Raw genomic sequence first — 16,796 nt, 5'->3', positions numbered from 1 at the left:
ATGGACAAATAAAGTATACCCTGTAACTGTCCTGAAATAGAAACAGCCTCTAAATTAAGCTATGCAGGTCCCTAGATTGATCTTGGGGCTATGCTAAACACAATAGGCCTTCCTCTCTACCTGGGATGCATTGAAGGGATGGGGATGCATTGAAGGACTGGGAAGTTCAGCCTCTGGCCTTCGAAAAAAATCTGGAGAGCAATAGCTGCATCAGTCTCCTTATAGGCTCAGGGAGCTCTTGCCAGCAGGCAGGGATGAGGTTTTAAGGGGGAGAGAATTCCTGCAGTAGTAGCCACACATTTTGTCTGTTGGCAAGTTCTCAGGACTGTTTCTCAGCACCTCTTCAGAGCACTCCCTGAGTACTGAAGGCCCCCTTGATCCTTTTTTCCTCCACTTCCTTCATCAAGCATCGCTGGGAGAGGCAGGGCAGACCCTATCAACTCTTCTACCTGCCTGGCTAGCCAGCCAGTGAACATTCAGTTGCTCCCTATATTACAGATACAACCTCTCTGTAGCTGCTACCAAAAGGAAACAAAAATCCCTGTCTGCAGCAGACAAGCAGAGCAAAAAGAAGAAAAATCAAAGCATCCTGGAGTTGTCAGGGAATGTCAGTGTCCTGAGTTGGGGGCTGCTCCCAGCTGGGACTCAGACTTGGTGAGGCCTTCCTCTGGGACTCTTACCTTCTCTGCTCCAGTTCCCTTATTTCCTTGGTGCTGGGACTGCTTGATGGAATTGTGCAATAGGAAGGCAAGGGAAAGGTGGTTATCTACCTCCCTGTCAGGGGTTCAAAGGGATCAGTGGGGAAGGACAGAAAGGGGCATAGCAGGGCTCTGGGACAGTTCTTCTACCCTACTCTTCCTCCAAACCTATCCAGCTCCACCCCCTTTCTGTGATCAAGGAAGTTTTCTGACCTCTTGGGCTTCCCAGACCCTAATAGTCAGAAAGATCTGAGAAAGGAGACAAAACCTGAGAATAGGAAGGGCCTTCCCATTGCACATCTCTCCTTTTACAGATGGGGAAACTCAGGGTCAAAAGAAAGGCAGTGATATAACTAAAATCAAAAACATTACAAAGGCCAAGTCTTCTTCCACCCAGTCCAGGACTCTGTCTTCAGCACCATCAGGGCCAACAAATTTCATTTCAGTTCCAAAAGTGACCATTTTGGGCACCACTACAGCTCTTTATCCCGATATCTCCCTTAGTCCTACTGGTTTTAGCCACTTCTGCTAGGCCATTTTAGCTCCTGTCTGATTAGGGCAATCTTTCAGGAACCTTGTCTTAACCAGGGAGAGGAATGTGCAGCTCTAGAGCTCCCAAGAAGGCTGATGGAGGTGGAGCTCCCCCAGGGTAGGAATGCTGGTCTCTCACAAGTTCAATGAGAAACAATACTAAGACCGGCAAGATTACTCAAGTGAACTTGAGAGCCTTGAGATTTTTTAAGTAATGTAGAAACCAGTATTTCAAACCATTCTTTATAATTACTGCCACCCACAGTGAGGACATCAAGAGAAACCTTTACTTTGATAATTCTAGGAGGTGAAATATCACCCGAGGAGCCACTTTTATCTTCCACCAAACACCTGCAGGTTGTAAAAGCGGTGCAGGAGGACAAGAGCAGAGTGTACTTATGTTTGGGAGCAGGACTGGCTGATAGAAGTGTGGCTCGGACTCCAGAGGGCTATGAATATAGAAATCACATTTCTTCATTATCTGAGGCAGGAATGTCTATATAATTAGGACATAAAGGAGTGCAGCTAGAGATCAGGCAGGGAGAATTTCAAACCATGATATTAGTTACAGGCTCTTCCTTACCAGGCTGAGCAGACCTCACCAATGGGAGGTGAAAAGGGATCTGGCTTAGCTCATATCATGGATGTCCATGTTTCTGCCTCCATGACAACCACTGGGGTTAGGCTGGCTATCTAGGCAAGGTCTGCTCTCCTTCTTGCTTTAAGAGCCTCCAAGAAACAATGGTTGAGGCTGGGAGGGTTGGAGTGAATGAATGGGGGTGAGCAGAGTGGTGGCAGATGCTGGGAATCTGTGTGGCAGGTATTGAAGCAAGACAGTAAGTCCTAGGCTGATGGTCAGGGGAGGTACTGCCATCCACTAAGCCTATGGGTCTAGAAAGAGTGATTAGGGTCAGAGACTGAAGTAGTTCCATCTCTTTTTAGGTGGAAGTTGCTTTATGGACTGGGCTGGGTTGGCCAGTCAGAAAGTTGCACTAATAGGAGCTTTTTTACTGGACAGGTGCTCCCCTAGTCTGATAACTTTGGTACAAGAGTTAGGCTACTGTGGCTATTCTGTTCACACACTTCCTCTAGATGGTGTTTAAACAAGACCCGTGAACTCGCACTGTGAATACCTGGAGACAACATGACACAGAGCCTAGGACTGCTCCACAACTCTCCAGCATGTCTTTGGAAGCCTTTCTTTATTAGGAAATAAATACAAAGTCAAACAAGTGGGCCAGCCAACATCTGGAGTTTTGGGGGCCAAAAGGAAGAAATTTGACTTGCTCAGAACTCAGATTTCCATTAGCTGGTCATTCCCCACGATCACCTCGTTCATTCGTTTAGCTACAAAAGAAAAGGAAAGGATTTTCTGAGAACTGGCAGCAGAAGATGTCATTTTAAATCCAATTGTTTCTAATTTTGTGTTCACAAACATTTGATTGTGGTTCTGTTCTTGAGAAGCTCTTAGAACTGCAACATGCCAAAGGGGCTATGAAAGAGATAGCATCTTCCCACACAGAAGGATGGGACTAACTATATACCTGCCTTTGGGAAGCATAAGTAGGAGACCTAGAACTGGATCTTAAAGGATGAACAAAGGTTTTTCAGGCAGTGGTCAAAGGGAAGATATTCTAGACTATTGGAACTGCATAGGCAAAGACAGGAATGTGAGAATGGGGAACACAAAATACTGTGGTGTGGTCAGAGAATAGGGAAAATAAGAGGAAAGAAAAGAGAAGAAATGAAGCTAAAATGATAAATGAGATATTTCATTCTTCCATGGATGCCTGATATTGCAGACAGCACCAAATCCTTTATATGTTTTTTCCTATATATATGTGTATATACACAGGATAAAGTTTAATTTAAAAATTAGGCACAGTAAATTAACAATAAATTATTTAACGATTAAAAATAAAGTGGAACTATTATAATAACATATTATAATAATAAAGGTATATGAATGTAGCTCTGTTTCAAAATATCTTATTTTACTGTATTCACCCTTTTTCCTAAGATGATATGAGATGATACAATGCATACATGATAGGATGAGTGAGGTGAAAGATACAGTCATTGTGCTATAGCATTAGGCTACTTGGTAAGTACAACTTGAATACAAGCACCGAAATACCCTGAGAGTGGATTTGATAACCAAGATGGCTATTACATCTGGAGGAGGCACGCAGTATTTACAACATAGATATGCTGGACAAAGGGATGATTCTCATCCTGGGTGGGATAGAGTGGGACAGCATGAGATTTCATCATGCTACTCAGAACAGAATGCAATTTAAAACTTTTTTTTTAATATTTATTTTTTAGTTGTAGTTGGACACAATAACTTTATTTATTTATCTTTATGTGGTGCTGAGGATCAAACCCAGTGCTTCGCACGTGCTAGGCGAGCGCTATACCGCTAAGCCACAACCCCAGCCCCTTAAAACTTAGGAATTATTTATTTCTGTTTTCCATTTAATATTTTTGGCCTATGATTGGTTGCAGATAACTGAAACTATGGAAAGCAAAGCTGTAGGTAAAGGGGGGCTACTGTAATACCATCTTCTGAAGAGAGCTGTTGAAAAAAGTCAATGAGTTAGCTGGGAATGTTGGTGCAAACCTGTAATACCAGTGACTTGGGAGATTGAGGCAGGAGGATCACAAGTTTGAGGCTAGCCTCAACAACTTGACAAGGCCCTGCCTCAAAATAAAAAAATTAAAAAGGCTGGGATGTGACTTAGTAGTTAAGCGCCCCTGGGTTCAATCCCTGGTACCAAAAATAAACAAATAAATAAAATACGTGAGTGAGTGAAAAGATCAGTAGAGTAGAGGAAGGAGAATAGGAGGAGAGAGGAGAAAAGGGAAAGGACGGGGGAATGGGGACTGAAATCAAATTCCACATGCATAAGGTTTTGTCAAAATGAACCCAACTACTATATGAAACTATAATACTCTTAAAAACAAAAAAACTCATCAGAATACTGGGTTTGTGTACACCTTCTCTAGAAGATGTTCCTTTTAATCTTTCATAGCCATCTGCTTCCTTTAGTGATAAAGATGGGAAGGAGGCCCAGTTAGAGCTTAGATTGCTAAATTCTTTAGGGCTAGTGAGTAACTATCAGGCTCCACATCCAAGGAAAGACTAAACAAAAAAGAACAAAGAAAATGCTTCTTTCGGCTAGGGTTGTGGCTCAGCGGCAGAGCACTTGCCTTGCCCATGTGAGGCACTGGGTTTGATCCTCAGCACCACATAAAAATAAACGAAATATTGTGTCCATGTATAACTAAAAAAAAAAAAAAAAAAAAAAAAAAAAAAGAGAGAGAGAAAAAGAAAAAGCTTCTTTGACTAGTTTCCTAGGGTACCTCCCAAAGCTCCTTTTACACTTTATTCTTCTATAAGTCAGACTCATCACCTCACATACACTCACATCTAGCTCTTCCTTCATCCAGTCTTCTTATTGGCCAGGGACAATGGACTGTTGTGAAGATGGTTTCAGTCTCAATTCACACTTTTCTTGGACCTCAGTGCTTTAGACCAGAGGTGCCTGGCTGGGGCAGACAACATTTTCTTCTCTGCCACACTCTAAGGGACCCCCTTCCTACTCTCCCCTCTTTCCTCTGGTCTATTCTTGGCCTGGATGTCAGATAGGATCTTGCTTACTGGGATTTAGGGGAGAATGTATCTAGAATGCTGGGGGTAGATGTAATTTCATAGTATAAGTTGAAGGAAACCTGCAGATCTAGTTCTGCTTGGCCAGGGTTGGAAGCAGGCTTCAGTAAATACAGTGGTAAAGCTCTAGGCTGGAATTAGGTTGAGAAAAATCCCAAAAGGAACACTAAAAGGAAGGATAGTAAATTGGGGGAAAAATCAATGGGATAGAAAGGAATAATATATCACAAATGAAAAGCTGCACTATTAGGAAACTAGGAAGGATTTCTGCTAGCCAGGAAGATTTGGCTTATGTCATGTATATATCAAGACATTGGTCTACAATAAGGTCTGCTTTCATGGCTGAAGGACTGATTATGTGATTAATAATGTAGTGATCCAAGTTCCATCATTGACAGAAGAGACTCAGATGAGGCATCCAATTAGTCTTCCAGGTTTTTTTCTTTTTTTGGTCGGGGGATACTTGGGATTGAACCCAGAAGTACTTTACCTCTGAGCCACATCCTCAGCCCTTTTATTTTTAGATGTCCTTACTAAGTTGCTGAGACTGGCCTTGAACTTGTGATCCTCCTGCCTCAGCTTCTCATGTTGCTAGGATTATAGGCATGTGCCACTACACTGGGCTACCTTCCAGGTTTTAAATGTTGGTTGTGGCCATCCACTGCTTGAGCTGATAGGATTTTTTGAGAGATAATCACTGAGAGTATTGTGATCAGGTGAGAAAAGCCAGAGTTATTATAAGAAAGCCTGTGGACTGGGGAAGTAGCTCAGTGGTGGAGTATGTGCTTGGCATGCATGAAGTTATTCAATAGTGGGGGTGGGATTTGTTCTCTTGGTAGTGCTAAGAAGTGGCAGCAAAGCCTACATCTGGGTTATGAGTCACATTTTTGGTGTAAAAAATTGCTATGGATATAATGACTGTGTTAAAGAATTTGGAAAGGGGACAGTATTACCTCTTAGGATGAACATTTTTCCTGTAATTCCTCTATATGAGGAAAATTGGGAACTTTGAAGCTCTTTGTTGGTGAGGATCTGAGTAGATAGTTTTGTCAAGGTCATCCATAGTAACAGTACTTTTTTTGGGGGTGGGGTGGGTACTGGAGATAGAACTCAGAGGCGCTGGACCACTCAGCCCTATTTTTGTATTTTATTTAGAGACAGGGTCTCACTGAGTTGCTTAGCACCTCGCCATTGCTGAGATTGGCTTTGAACTTGTGATCCTCCTATCTCAACCTCTTGAGCTGCTGGGATTACAGGCATGTGCCACTGTGCCTGGCTCCCCCTTTTTTAAAAAAATATTTTTTTAGTTGTCAATGGATCTTTATTTATTTATATATGGTGCTGAGAATTGAACTCAGGGTCTCACATATGCTAGGCAAGTGCTCTACCATGGAGCTACAACCATAGCCTGATTTCCAGTCCCTTTTATATTTTATTTTGAGGGTCTTGCTGAGGCTAGTTTTGAATTTGTTTGTGATCCTTCTGCCTCTTCTTCCCTAGTCTCTGGGATTATAAAGCATGTACCACTGTAACCAGCTCTAGTAATAGTTCTTGAGTGTTGCACTGGCTAGGAATTTGCTTTTTTTCAATATTGAGGACTGAACCAGAAGCACTCTATTTCTGAGATACATTTGTAGCCCTTTTTAAAATTTTGAGATAGGGTCTCATGACTTTGCCCAGGTTGGCCTCCAATTTGCAATCCTCAAATCCTCAAATAGTTTCCCAAGTAGTTGGGATCACAAGTTTTTTGGATTCTCAAGCCCAAAAGGGAGACATGTAACTTTAAAAAATGGAAGAGGAAGCCAGGTGCTGTGATGTATGCCTGCAGTCCTAGTACTCAGGAGCCTGAGGCAGGAGGATCATGTGAACATAAAAGTTTAGGACCACTCTGGGCAACTAAGCAAGACCTCATCTTTAAAATAAAAGATGGCATGTTCACTGGAGAAAAGGAAAATGAGGTGAATTCTACAGAATTTGTGGAATTTATTTCTTCAGCAACCCCACTATCTTACCCTACTCTACTTTAGGTTTAGGAATAATTCCCAAAGCAATCTGCCTTTTTTAAAATTGATTTTGAGTTTAGTCAGGGATGGAGGTGTAACTCTGTGGTAGAGTGCTTGCCTAGCATTTGGGAGGCTCTGAATTCTATTCCTGGCACTCTACACACACACACACACACACACACACACACACACACAGACAGGAACAAAATCCAGCCAAATTAAAGACAACTGAAATTTTTCCTGACCACTTGTTTTTTTTTTTTAATATTTATTTTTAGTTTTAGGTGGACACAATATCTTTATTTTATTTTTACGTGGTGCTGAGAATTGAACCCAGTGCCTCATGCATGCCAGGTGAGCGCGCTACCACTTGAGCCACATCCCCAGCCCCCACCTGGTTTTTGTATGTCTCTGAAGTACTATCAGTCTTTCTGCAGAGCAGAGCAAGCCAACAGCACAGTTTACGGTATTTCCTCTAATTAGTTGAGAATGGCTTTCAAGTGTTGTATTTTGCAAACTCTCTCCCATGCCAGGAATGTAGGGACAACCTCCCTTAATCAAAAACTAGGTCAGGCTGAGTATGGTACTGTGTACCTGTAATCCCAGCAATTTGGGAGTGTGAGGCAGGAGGATTGCAAGTTTGAGGCCAAACTTGGAAACTTAACTGGACTCAGTCTCAAAATAAAAATAAAGAAGGGCTGGGGATGTAGCTTATTGATAGAGTACCACTGCCTCTAGGTTCAATCCCTAGTACCTGCTCCTCAACCCCTTCCCCAAACAACAAACAAACAAAACCCTGTACCAGGTCAGATGATGCACTCATGGACTTCAGTTGGCCAGAGCTAGGTAGTTTCGGAGTCTTTGCTGCATTACTGGCCCAGTTTCATGTCCAAAAGCCATTGTAAAGTACTGGTGCTAATCTGGCCATTGGATTTATTGATATCCTTTCTTTCTTTCTTTTAATATTTATTTTTTAGTTTTCGGTGGACACAATATCTTTATTTTACATTTATGTGGTGCTGAGTATCGAACCCAGTGCCTCATGCATGCTAAGCGAGCACTCCACCACTGAACCACAATCCTAGCCCCTTGATATCCTTGCAATGTTTTGGTAGTACAACCACAAACATGTATGAGCTTATTTATAAGATAAATTCTTTTTTTTTTTAAGATAAATTTTTAGATACAGAATTAAGTCAAAGTTTAACAATTTGAAAACAATGTAAATTGCTCTCCAAAGATGGCTTTTTAAATTTATATTCCCATCTGTAGTGTATGAGCTTGTTTCCCACATCTTCTCCATTTTGTATTATCTCTGCTAGTGTTAAAAAATGGCATCTGTGGTGGTGGTAGAGAGCTTGCATAGCATGCACAAGGTCTTGAGTTTGATTCCTAGCACTGAAAAAAAAAAGAAAAAAAAAGCAAAGAAAAGAACACATCTGTGATTGCAGTTTGGGTTTGGTTTACCTTTGGCTTCAATCCTTTGGCCACTTCCAATCAAACAGTCCTTGATGTCTGCTCCCTTCTCGATCACAGCATTGTTGCAGATGACGCTGCCCTGGATGTTGCTTCTGTAACACAACAGCCAAGTTAGAGTGTCCAGGACTCTCATCACCATCCTTACCACTGGAGGTTCAGGATCCTCCCAAAGCCAGTCCTGTTAATGGTTACATGTGTCAAGTTATCACTGGAAGACAGAATGGCTGACTAAGGGAGAACTTGGCTTTAGAGAATTCTAGAATTAGAATATGCGCATAATGATCTTTCTCCAAGGCCTAAAAAGAACAGATATTTTCATTTCAGTTTTTTAGAGTACCCCAGACTTTAGGGTTTAAATAGCATCCAAATTCTCTTCCCCCTTCAATCTGCAGGTAGAAGGTGAGGCTGGTACTTGGGCTGACCTATCACTCCTGCTTCTTAGCTAAGAATATATGACAAATTTCACTTGAGATTCAAAAATCATGGATCTTCCTAGGGGATTAATTAGGAAAACAATGGATTACCCACAGCTCTCACCAAAAACTGTGGTTAGTCAAAATCATACTCATTCATGAAGGAAAAAAAAAAGATATATATATCTTTTTATAAAAAAATATATATTGATATCCTTTCAATGTTTTGGTAGTACAGCCACAAACATATATGAGCTTATTTATAAGACAAATTCTTAGAAATGGAATTAATGGACTACCTGCCTTAATTAAAAACTAGGTCAGGCTGAGTATGGTACTGTATACCTATAATCCCAGCAATTGTCAAAGTTTAACAATTTGAAAATGATGTATGTATATATGTTTGTGTATGTGTGTATGATATGTATGTGTGTGTGTGTGTATCTATCTATCTATCTTTCTTTTTTTTTTTTTTTTTTTTTTTTTGGCAGTGCTGAGGGATTAACCCAGGGCATCACACATGCTAGGCAAACACTCTACCACTGAGCTACACCTCCAGTCCCAAAAAGGATATTTTAGAAACCAGCTTTCATTTCATAAAAGATTATTCCAAATCCTAAAGTACATTCTCTAGAGTAGCAGTGGTTCTTAGCATTTGAATATATTTTAAAAGCAGCTTCCTAGCTCCTGAAGATTGGTAGGTAGGAGAAAAGGTCCTTTTGAAAAATCATCACTGATGTTTACCGCATTTCTACTCTATGCCAAGGACTGCGCTAAATAAATACTCAATGTATATTAGAGTAATTTCTTTTACAAATCCAGTCATTTCATCTGAAAAGTCACCTGGGCTGTGTAAAAAATAACAAATGAAACCACACTCGATGTTTTGAGTTCCCATTAATCATTTTAGTAGGTCTTGGATAGGAACCTTATGTATTTAATTGGGAAAAAACCTTCCTAGATGATTCTGGGTATACCACTTTTATCTCTGATGTAGTTAAAAAAGCAATTACATTTTGCAGAGGAGGTAACAAATTTAGAGAAGATAAACCATTTACCCAAAACTACATAACTGCTAAGTGACAGATTCTAATCCAAGTCTGCCTGACTCCAGGATACAAACATTTAGTCATAATGCAATACAAAGAAACTAAGAGGAGAAAAGACTAAAAGAAGATTAGGTCAGACTGAGGTTAAGATGGCTCTGCAGAAAAACCTCTGCCCCAACTCTGAATATCTCTGAGTCAGAAATGTGAAGAGACAAAAATGGGCAGTTGGAGGGGAAAAGGAAAATAGGAAGGTGTAAGTACAATGTAAACAAAATGAACCAAACCAACTAAGGAAAAATCCTTAAGAAACCCAGTGGAGGCATGGGAAATAGGAAAGAGGACATTCCAAAGACTGAAAACATTGATACATGGGCTAATATAAAAGATCCTTCCCAAATGCCAAAACTTTTATGCAAAAAGGAATTCTAGCACTTTCTGGTATTCCAGACTCTTTTAACTTTCTAATTTGCCCAACTTCACAAAGCAATCTTGTCAGCAGTTAGGGAGGTTCCTGCTTCTTCAGGAAAATTCCCCCAAATAGGGTAATAAGGAAATAAGAAAGCCTTGGATGGAGGCTCCTGGGACAGAGCTAGCTTGCAACTAGTTACTAGTTTATCACTGAAAAGTCTCATTTCTTTTTCCAAGGTGTTAGCAGTAGTAAAAGAGCCTAAAGATGCATGTTCTGGAGCCAGACAAGAAGTAAACAGTCAGCAGGTAAGAAACAACAAACAGAAACTCAAGCAGTCATAATTAAAAACTAGTAAATAGCTATACTGAAATTTAGGGTTTAAGTGGGAACCTCTTATCCAGGCATGGTGGTACACACCTGTAATTCCAACAACCTGGGAGGCTGAGACAGGAGGACTCAAGTGGTTAAGTGCCCTGGGAGTAAATCCCCAGGACCCCCTCCCACCAAAAAAAAAAAAAAAAAAAAAAAGGAACCTTTTCTGGAAGGATGAGGCTAGAATGACTGAGGTCAGATTTCCATAGCGATGGGCAGTCTGGTTTTCCTTATGTTTAGCAGATCTGATTGGGGTCTTTGGGAACCTCACATATTGCTTATCTCATCTAGTTTGTGCATTAACTCTTCCTGAGATGTATAAACCACTGTAGAGTCTGTAATGTGATAGGAAAAGTGGATTGGTTGATGGGAAGCTGGAGTTTCTCCTGAGACTCCAGGTCAGTAGATCTATTGGAGGATTTGAGATGAACACCTAAGAACAGTTTACCACGAGTGAAGCTCTTCTCTTGGTTTGCTAGTATCATTGGTGTGATCACCCATCCATTAGCCAGGCTGAGGTACTTTGGGAAAATTAACACAGCATATCTTTCCCTCTGTCCAGAAAGGAACTCTAGATTAAGGAATTTATTTTATTTTTTTCTGGTGCTGGGGATCAAACTTAGGGCCTTACTAAACATGAGGTTGTACCACTGAGCTACAATCTTAGTTCAAAGATCAAAGATTTTATTTGTGTGTGTCTGCTCATGCTAGAGGGGATGGACAGATTAGGGCTAAATCAACCAAGCCCTTTCTAGGCTGCCAATGCACAGCAAGGACTCTTCTGCTCAGTACTTAAAAGGGAAGGTGAGTTTCTATAGCACTGGTCCCAGTGTCAGAACTGTAGTTTTTGCAACTAAGTTTTAACTTTCAGCTTGGCACTAAGAACTCTGCTCTAATGCCTAGCTATATTCTCTAAGAGGTTGTCTAGTGATGACTAAGACTAATGGAGATTTGGTCCTCAATTCTCCTTAGTGGGATCATTTTTTAAAAATGTTATTTTAATACTAAGGATTGAACCCAGGGGGTGCTTTACCACTGAGCTATATCTCAGGTCCTTTTTATTTTTTGAGATGGGGTCTTGCTAAGTTGCCCAGGCTGAATTAGAACTTTCAATCTTCCTGCCTCAGCCTCTTGAGTCGCTGGGTCACCTGGCAGGTGGGATCAAATTTTAATTAAAATTGCAGGCCTTGGGAAGTTATCCTGAAAACTGTAATGCATTAGTGAAGAAGAGACCATGAGAAAAAACATAGAGGTTTATAGCGAGATCCCTGCTAGCATAGTGGTACATACTTGTAATTCTAGAAACTCAGGCAACTGAGGCAAGATGATTGTGAGTTAGAGGTCAGCTTGGATAATTTAGTAAGACTCCTTCTAAGCAACAACAAAAAAAGATCCCTGCCTGGCCAGGCATATCACACTATACCATATTATGGCATACCACATGGAGAAACCCCAACTGGGGAAGAAAGGGAACTTCCAAATTCTCAATCCTTTTTTGGATTGAGATAAAAGGTAGGACTATTCTTCAGTTCATTCCAAGGAAAGAGAAGTCACATATACTATATATAGTGTCTAGTACATCTCAGGAATTGCATATAGCACTTCATATTCATTTTGTAGCTTAGTCCTTTTAGCAAACTTGCAGGATAGTATTTATTTATTCTTTTAGAGAAAACTGAGGCTCATGGAGGTTAAACATATATCCAAACCTATATATGGTGAGTGACTCTCCATTGTCACGGGTTCCTGCCTCAGCTGTTGACTAGGTAGAATTTGGCAAGGAGCCAGGAAAGTTCTCAGTAACTCTGATGATAAGCAGGTTTTTTTCTTCTCTGGGGGTTAGTTAGCAGATTTTCTAAACCTACTTATAATCCTGGAGGAAAAGAATATGGAATTGGAGCTACATGAAACTTTTCTAGGTCACTTAGGTGATTAAGTTCTGCTTTAAAACAACTTGCCACTTTGGCCCAAAGATTATGGCTGAGTTGCCCATATCTGACAGGTGCCTGGGAGCCTACTAACCTTAGCTCAAGGGGTCCTGGTCCAGCTGTCCCTCTAGATGAAGCATATATTGCTTTTAATGAAATATTTCCAGTACAAAGAATACCTATGTGCTTAAGAAATAAATAATACAACCTGTTGTGTTCCTCTTTGTGTTTTCCTTCCCTCCCCCAAGAGGTAATCACTACTTGTGCTGTTTATGTTCCCAAGCATTTTTTACACATAGATTAGTAGACAACATATAGTATTGTTTTGCATACTTTACAATGCTATCATAATGTCAGCATTATAGCACTGAGACTGCTATCATTCTCTATGTGTTCATCTGCAACTTGCTTTTCCCTCTTCAACATCATATTTGTGAGATTTATGCAGGCTAATTCATGCAATGAGATATAAAACTTGAAGAAATAGCTCATCTTTTCCCTGCTGCTGGTCATTTTTGCTCTTGGGTCCTTTGATCAAAATGTACTGGCTCCAGTGAGCAGGTGAAAAATTTTCTCCTTTCAGTTCTATGTGCTTCCCTATACAAAGGTTTGGTGGTAAAAAATGTCATCTTCCTAAGAAATCTGAGCCCTTATATTCCCTGAGCAGAGACTAAGTAAAAGAGAGGTTTGGGGAAAATCAAAGCAAAGACGTAAGAACCTTAGGGAATTAAGTTGTGCAGTTCTCCATCTAAGATGATGGGTTTAGTGTAAATGGTTCAAAGGTAGGAAAAGAATCAAAACCCTTAGGAGCCCTTTAAATCCAGGATACCTTCCTCATGTTAGCATAATCTAGTGTTTTCAAGAGTATAAATGAAGAAACATGGGTGGATAGTTTTTAAAAAATATATTTTTAGTTATTGATGGACCTGTATTTTTTCAGAGGTTAATGAACTTTTATTTTATTCATTTATTTATACACAAAACTGAGAATCAAATGTAGTGCCTCACACATGCTAGGCAAGCACTTTCCCACTGGGCTACAATCCTAACCCCCTCTCTCCCTTTTTTTACTGCTGAGGATTGAACTTAGAACTTCCACTGAGCTACATCTCCAGTCCCAAAATTCTTTTTTTTTTTTTTTAAAGAGAGAGAGTGGGGGGGGGGAGAGAGAGACAGAGAGAGAGAGAGAGAGAGAGAGAGAGAGAGAGAGAGAGAGAGAGAGAGAGAGAATTTTTAATATTTATTTTTTAGTTCTCGGTGGACACAACATCTTTGTTGGTATGTGGTGCTGAGGATCGAACCCGGGCCGCACGCATGCCAGGCAAGCGCGCTACCGCTTGAGCCATATCCCCAGCCCCAAAAATTCTTTTAATATTTTTTCTTTTTATTGTGTTGCTGGGGATCAAACCTAGGCTTCTCACATGCTAGGCAAGTGCTCTACTCCTGATCCACACCCCAACCCCTATGTTGTTGTTTACCCCTCCTACATATTAAATTTTATACCTCAAAACTACCAATTTGTTAATAGTTTATTAATAAGCTTCACTTCTTACTAGGCTATATTGTTTGCAAGCAGTTCTGCAAAAAGTTCACAGGTGCCACATCTTCTGCACCTTGGAATATTTCTGATGTTTTAGGATTCTTAGATTGCAACTCTTATCCCTCTAAATTCTCGAAATGTTGTTTCATTGTTTTCTGGTCCTAAATGTTGCCACAGAAAAGGTATACCAGATTTTCTCCCTTCTATGCACTTGAATAGTTTTTCCTTTCAGTTCTTTATGCCTTGATATTTTGCCAAAAGGATGCTGGCCATTCTCCTTTACTTCATCCATGTTTCCATTCTTCTCCTTCTTTTTTTGGTACTGGGGATTGAACCCAGAGAGGCTTAACCACAGAGTCACCTCTCAGCGGCCACCCCCACTGCCTTTTTAATTTTTTTTTTTTTTAGTTGTAGTTGGACACAATACCTTTATTTTATTTATTTATTATTTTGTGGTGCTGAGGATTGAACCCAGTGCTTCGCACATGCTAGGTGACCGCTATATTGCTGAGCCACAACCCCAGCACCCCCAGACTCATATATATATATATATATATATTTTTTTTTTCCCATTGTTGATAGAGCCCCAGCCACAGCCCCCTTTATATTTTATTTAGAGAGAAGATCTTGTTGAGTTACTTAGGTCCTCGCTAAGTTGCTAAGGCTGGCTTTGAACCTCCTGCCTCAGCCTCCCGAATTGCTAGGATTATAGACATGTGCCACCATACCCAGCATGTTCCCATTCTTTATATTCACTGAATCTTGCTTTTTGGATTTTATCTAAATTTCATTGTATTTGGTAGATATTCTTTAGCCTGTGTATGAATATGTGACAGTTATCCAGTTTTTTTTAATTGATTGTTCAAAACATTACAGAGCTCATGATATATCATCTTTCATACATTAGACTCAATTGGGTTTTGAACTCCCATTTTTACCCCAAATACAGATTGCAGAATCACAACTGTTACATACTCACATTATTACATAATGGCATATTAGTGACTGTTGTATTCTGCTACCTTTCCTATCCCCTACTATCCCCCCTCCCCTCTCCTCCCCTCCCATCTTCCCTCTCTATCTCCTCTGCTGTTGTTCAATTCTCTCCCCTTCCCCCCTGCTAGGAGCCACAAGCAAAATATATGATGTATGGCACCTTTGGTTGTAAAGCCAGCTAGCCACTGAGGTATTATTATGCTAAGATTTACATTCATATGCAAATTGGGCTCCTGCTGTTCACCTTGGCCTACTACTGGACTCATGTTACGGGGACTCATGGAGAATTCCCATTGGTTGGGGAAGGATAGTAGGAGGAAATTCCGGGGGAGGTCCGGGGGACCCCGGGTCCCGGGAGACGGCGGTTCCGGTTAGACGCCCGCGTGGGAGGACCGGTTTTTGCTTGCTGGCGCTGAGAGTGTTGGCGGCTTTTTCAAAATAAAGTTTTGTTCCTGCTTGAGTGGCTCGTGATTCTGTGCCCAGCCAAGACTGCGGCATTTGGTGGCCCGTACGGGGAATGCCTGAAACTTAGAGGTGAGTAAAACTGCTCGCCCCTGAGGGAAGGCGACAGAATGGGTGAACATTTAGAAAAACAATGTGTTCTTGTTTTGATTTATTTTGTTTTTATTTCAAGCTCCCTAGCCCTAGAATTTTCTCAGGCAAACTGGGAAAAATGGTTGGCTCAAGGTTTGAAGTTATTCGGCCCTGAGAAAGAGAAAATTGATACAACCATTGTCTGTTCCGTTTTTGTTTCATTCTGTTTCGGCTTTGTTTTATCCTATCTTATTGGGTTACGTTACCTTTATAGTAGATTAGAATCCAGTAAAAAACAAACCGAAAAACTGCTAAGTAAATTGTTAGAGGTCCAGACTATGGTAGAAAAAACGCTAGGTCAAGCAAAAGAGAAGGTCTCTCAAGCTAGTCAGACAGAGGAGAATTTAAAAAAAGCAAGCTTAGAGGAAAAGCAGCCATCAAGTGGAGAATTACAACAGGAGGTTGCTACTAACTCCGTTCTATCACCAGAGGGCGTAACTCAACCAACAGCTCCATCTACCGCTGAGCGGCCCTCAACTCCCGTAGTTGATGGACGGAATTCTGAGGCAGGACCCCAAAGATTAGCATGCCCTGTACTTGAGCAGGCAGGAGGGCAACGAATTCACCGTGCTTTAGATTTCAAAACAATAAAGCAATTAAAGGAGGCTGTAACGACCTATGGGCCGCAAGCTCCCTTCACAATAAGCATGGTCGAATCTGTTACCAACTTGGACATGACACCAGCAGATTGGGCTAACATGTGTCGATCTGTGCTAAACGGAGGACAATATTTGTTATGGAAGGTTGCCAATGAGGAATTTTGCATGGAGACAGCTAGGCGAAATGCAGAAGCTGGTTATCCTCAAAGAAATATGGACATGCTATTGGGAAAGGGACCATATGAGGGTCAAAGACAGCAAATTGAATATGACCCTGGCGTATACGCACAAATTGCTGTAGATGCAGTTAGGGCATGGAAAACTTTACAGGGGCATGGAGACTTACAAGGTCAATTATCTAAGGTAATACAAAGAACTAATGAACCTTACGCTGTAATTTGTAGATAGACTTATTCAGTCAGCCTCTAGGATATTTGGTAATACAGAACAGGTAATGCCATTTATAAAACAACTGGCTTATGACCAAGCAAATCGTTGCTGCAGAGAGGTCA

The 16,796-nt window shown here is 40.9% G+C and overlaps 1 protein-coding gene across 2 annotated transcripts in view; it reads right to left on the bottom strand.

Annotated features, from left to right (window-relative positions):
• Positions 1-2,407: 2,407 nt before the first annotated feature.
• The window catches only part of EIF2B3 (eukaryotic translation initiation factor 2B subunit gamma), a 115,952-nt gene continuing 101,563 nt past the window's right edge, over positions 2,408-16,796 (bottom strand). For both annotated transcript variants that reach the window (XM_081307507.1, XM_081307506.1), the window contains exons 11-12: positions 8,373-8,476; positions 2,408-2,576 (exon numbers count right to left, since the gene is read on the bottom strand). In XM_081307507.1, coding sequence (XP_081163633.1) covers positions 2,524-2,576; positions 8,373-8,476 — 157 coding nt within the window. In that variant the 3' untranslated portion in view covers positions 2,408-2,523. The remainder of the gene's footprint in view (positions 2,577-8,372; positions 8,477-16,796) is intronic.

Source organism: Spermophilus citellus (genome assembly GCF_964194105.1).
Source record: "Spermophilus citellus genome assembly, chromosome: 9".
NCBI classification, from domain to species: domain Eukaryota; kingdom Metazoa; phylum Chordata; class Mammalia; order Rodentia; family Sciuridae; genus Spermophilus; species Spermophilus citellus.
This window is presented reverse-complemented; position numbering and strand designations above follow the sequence as displayed.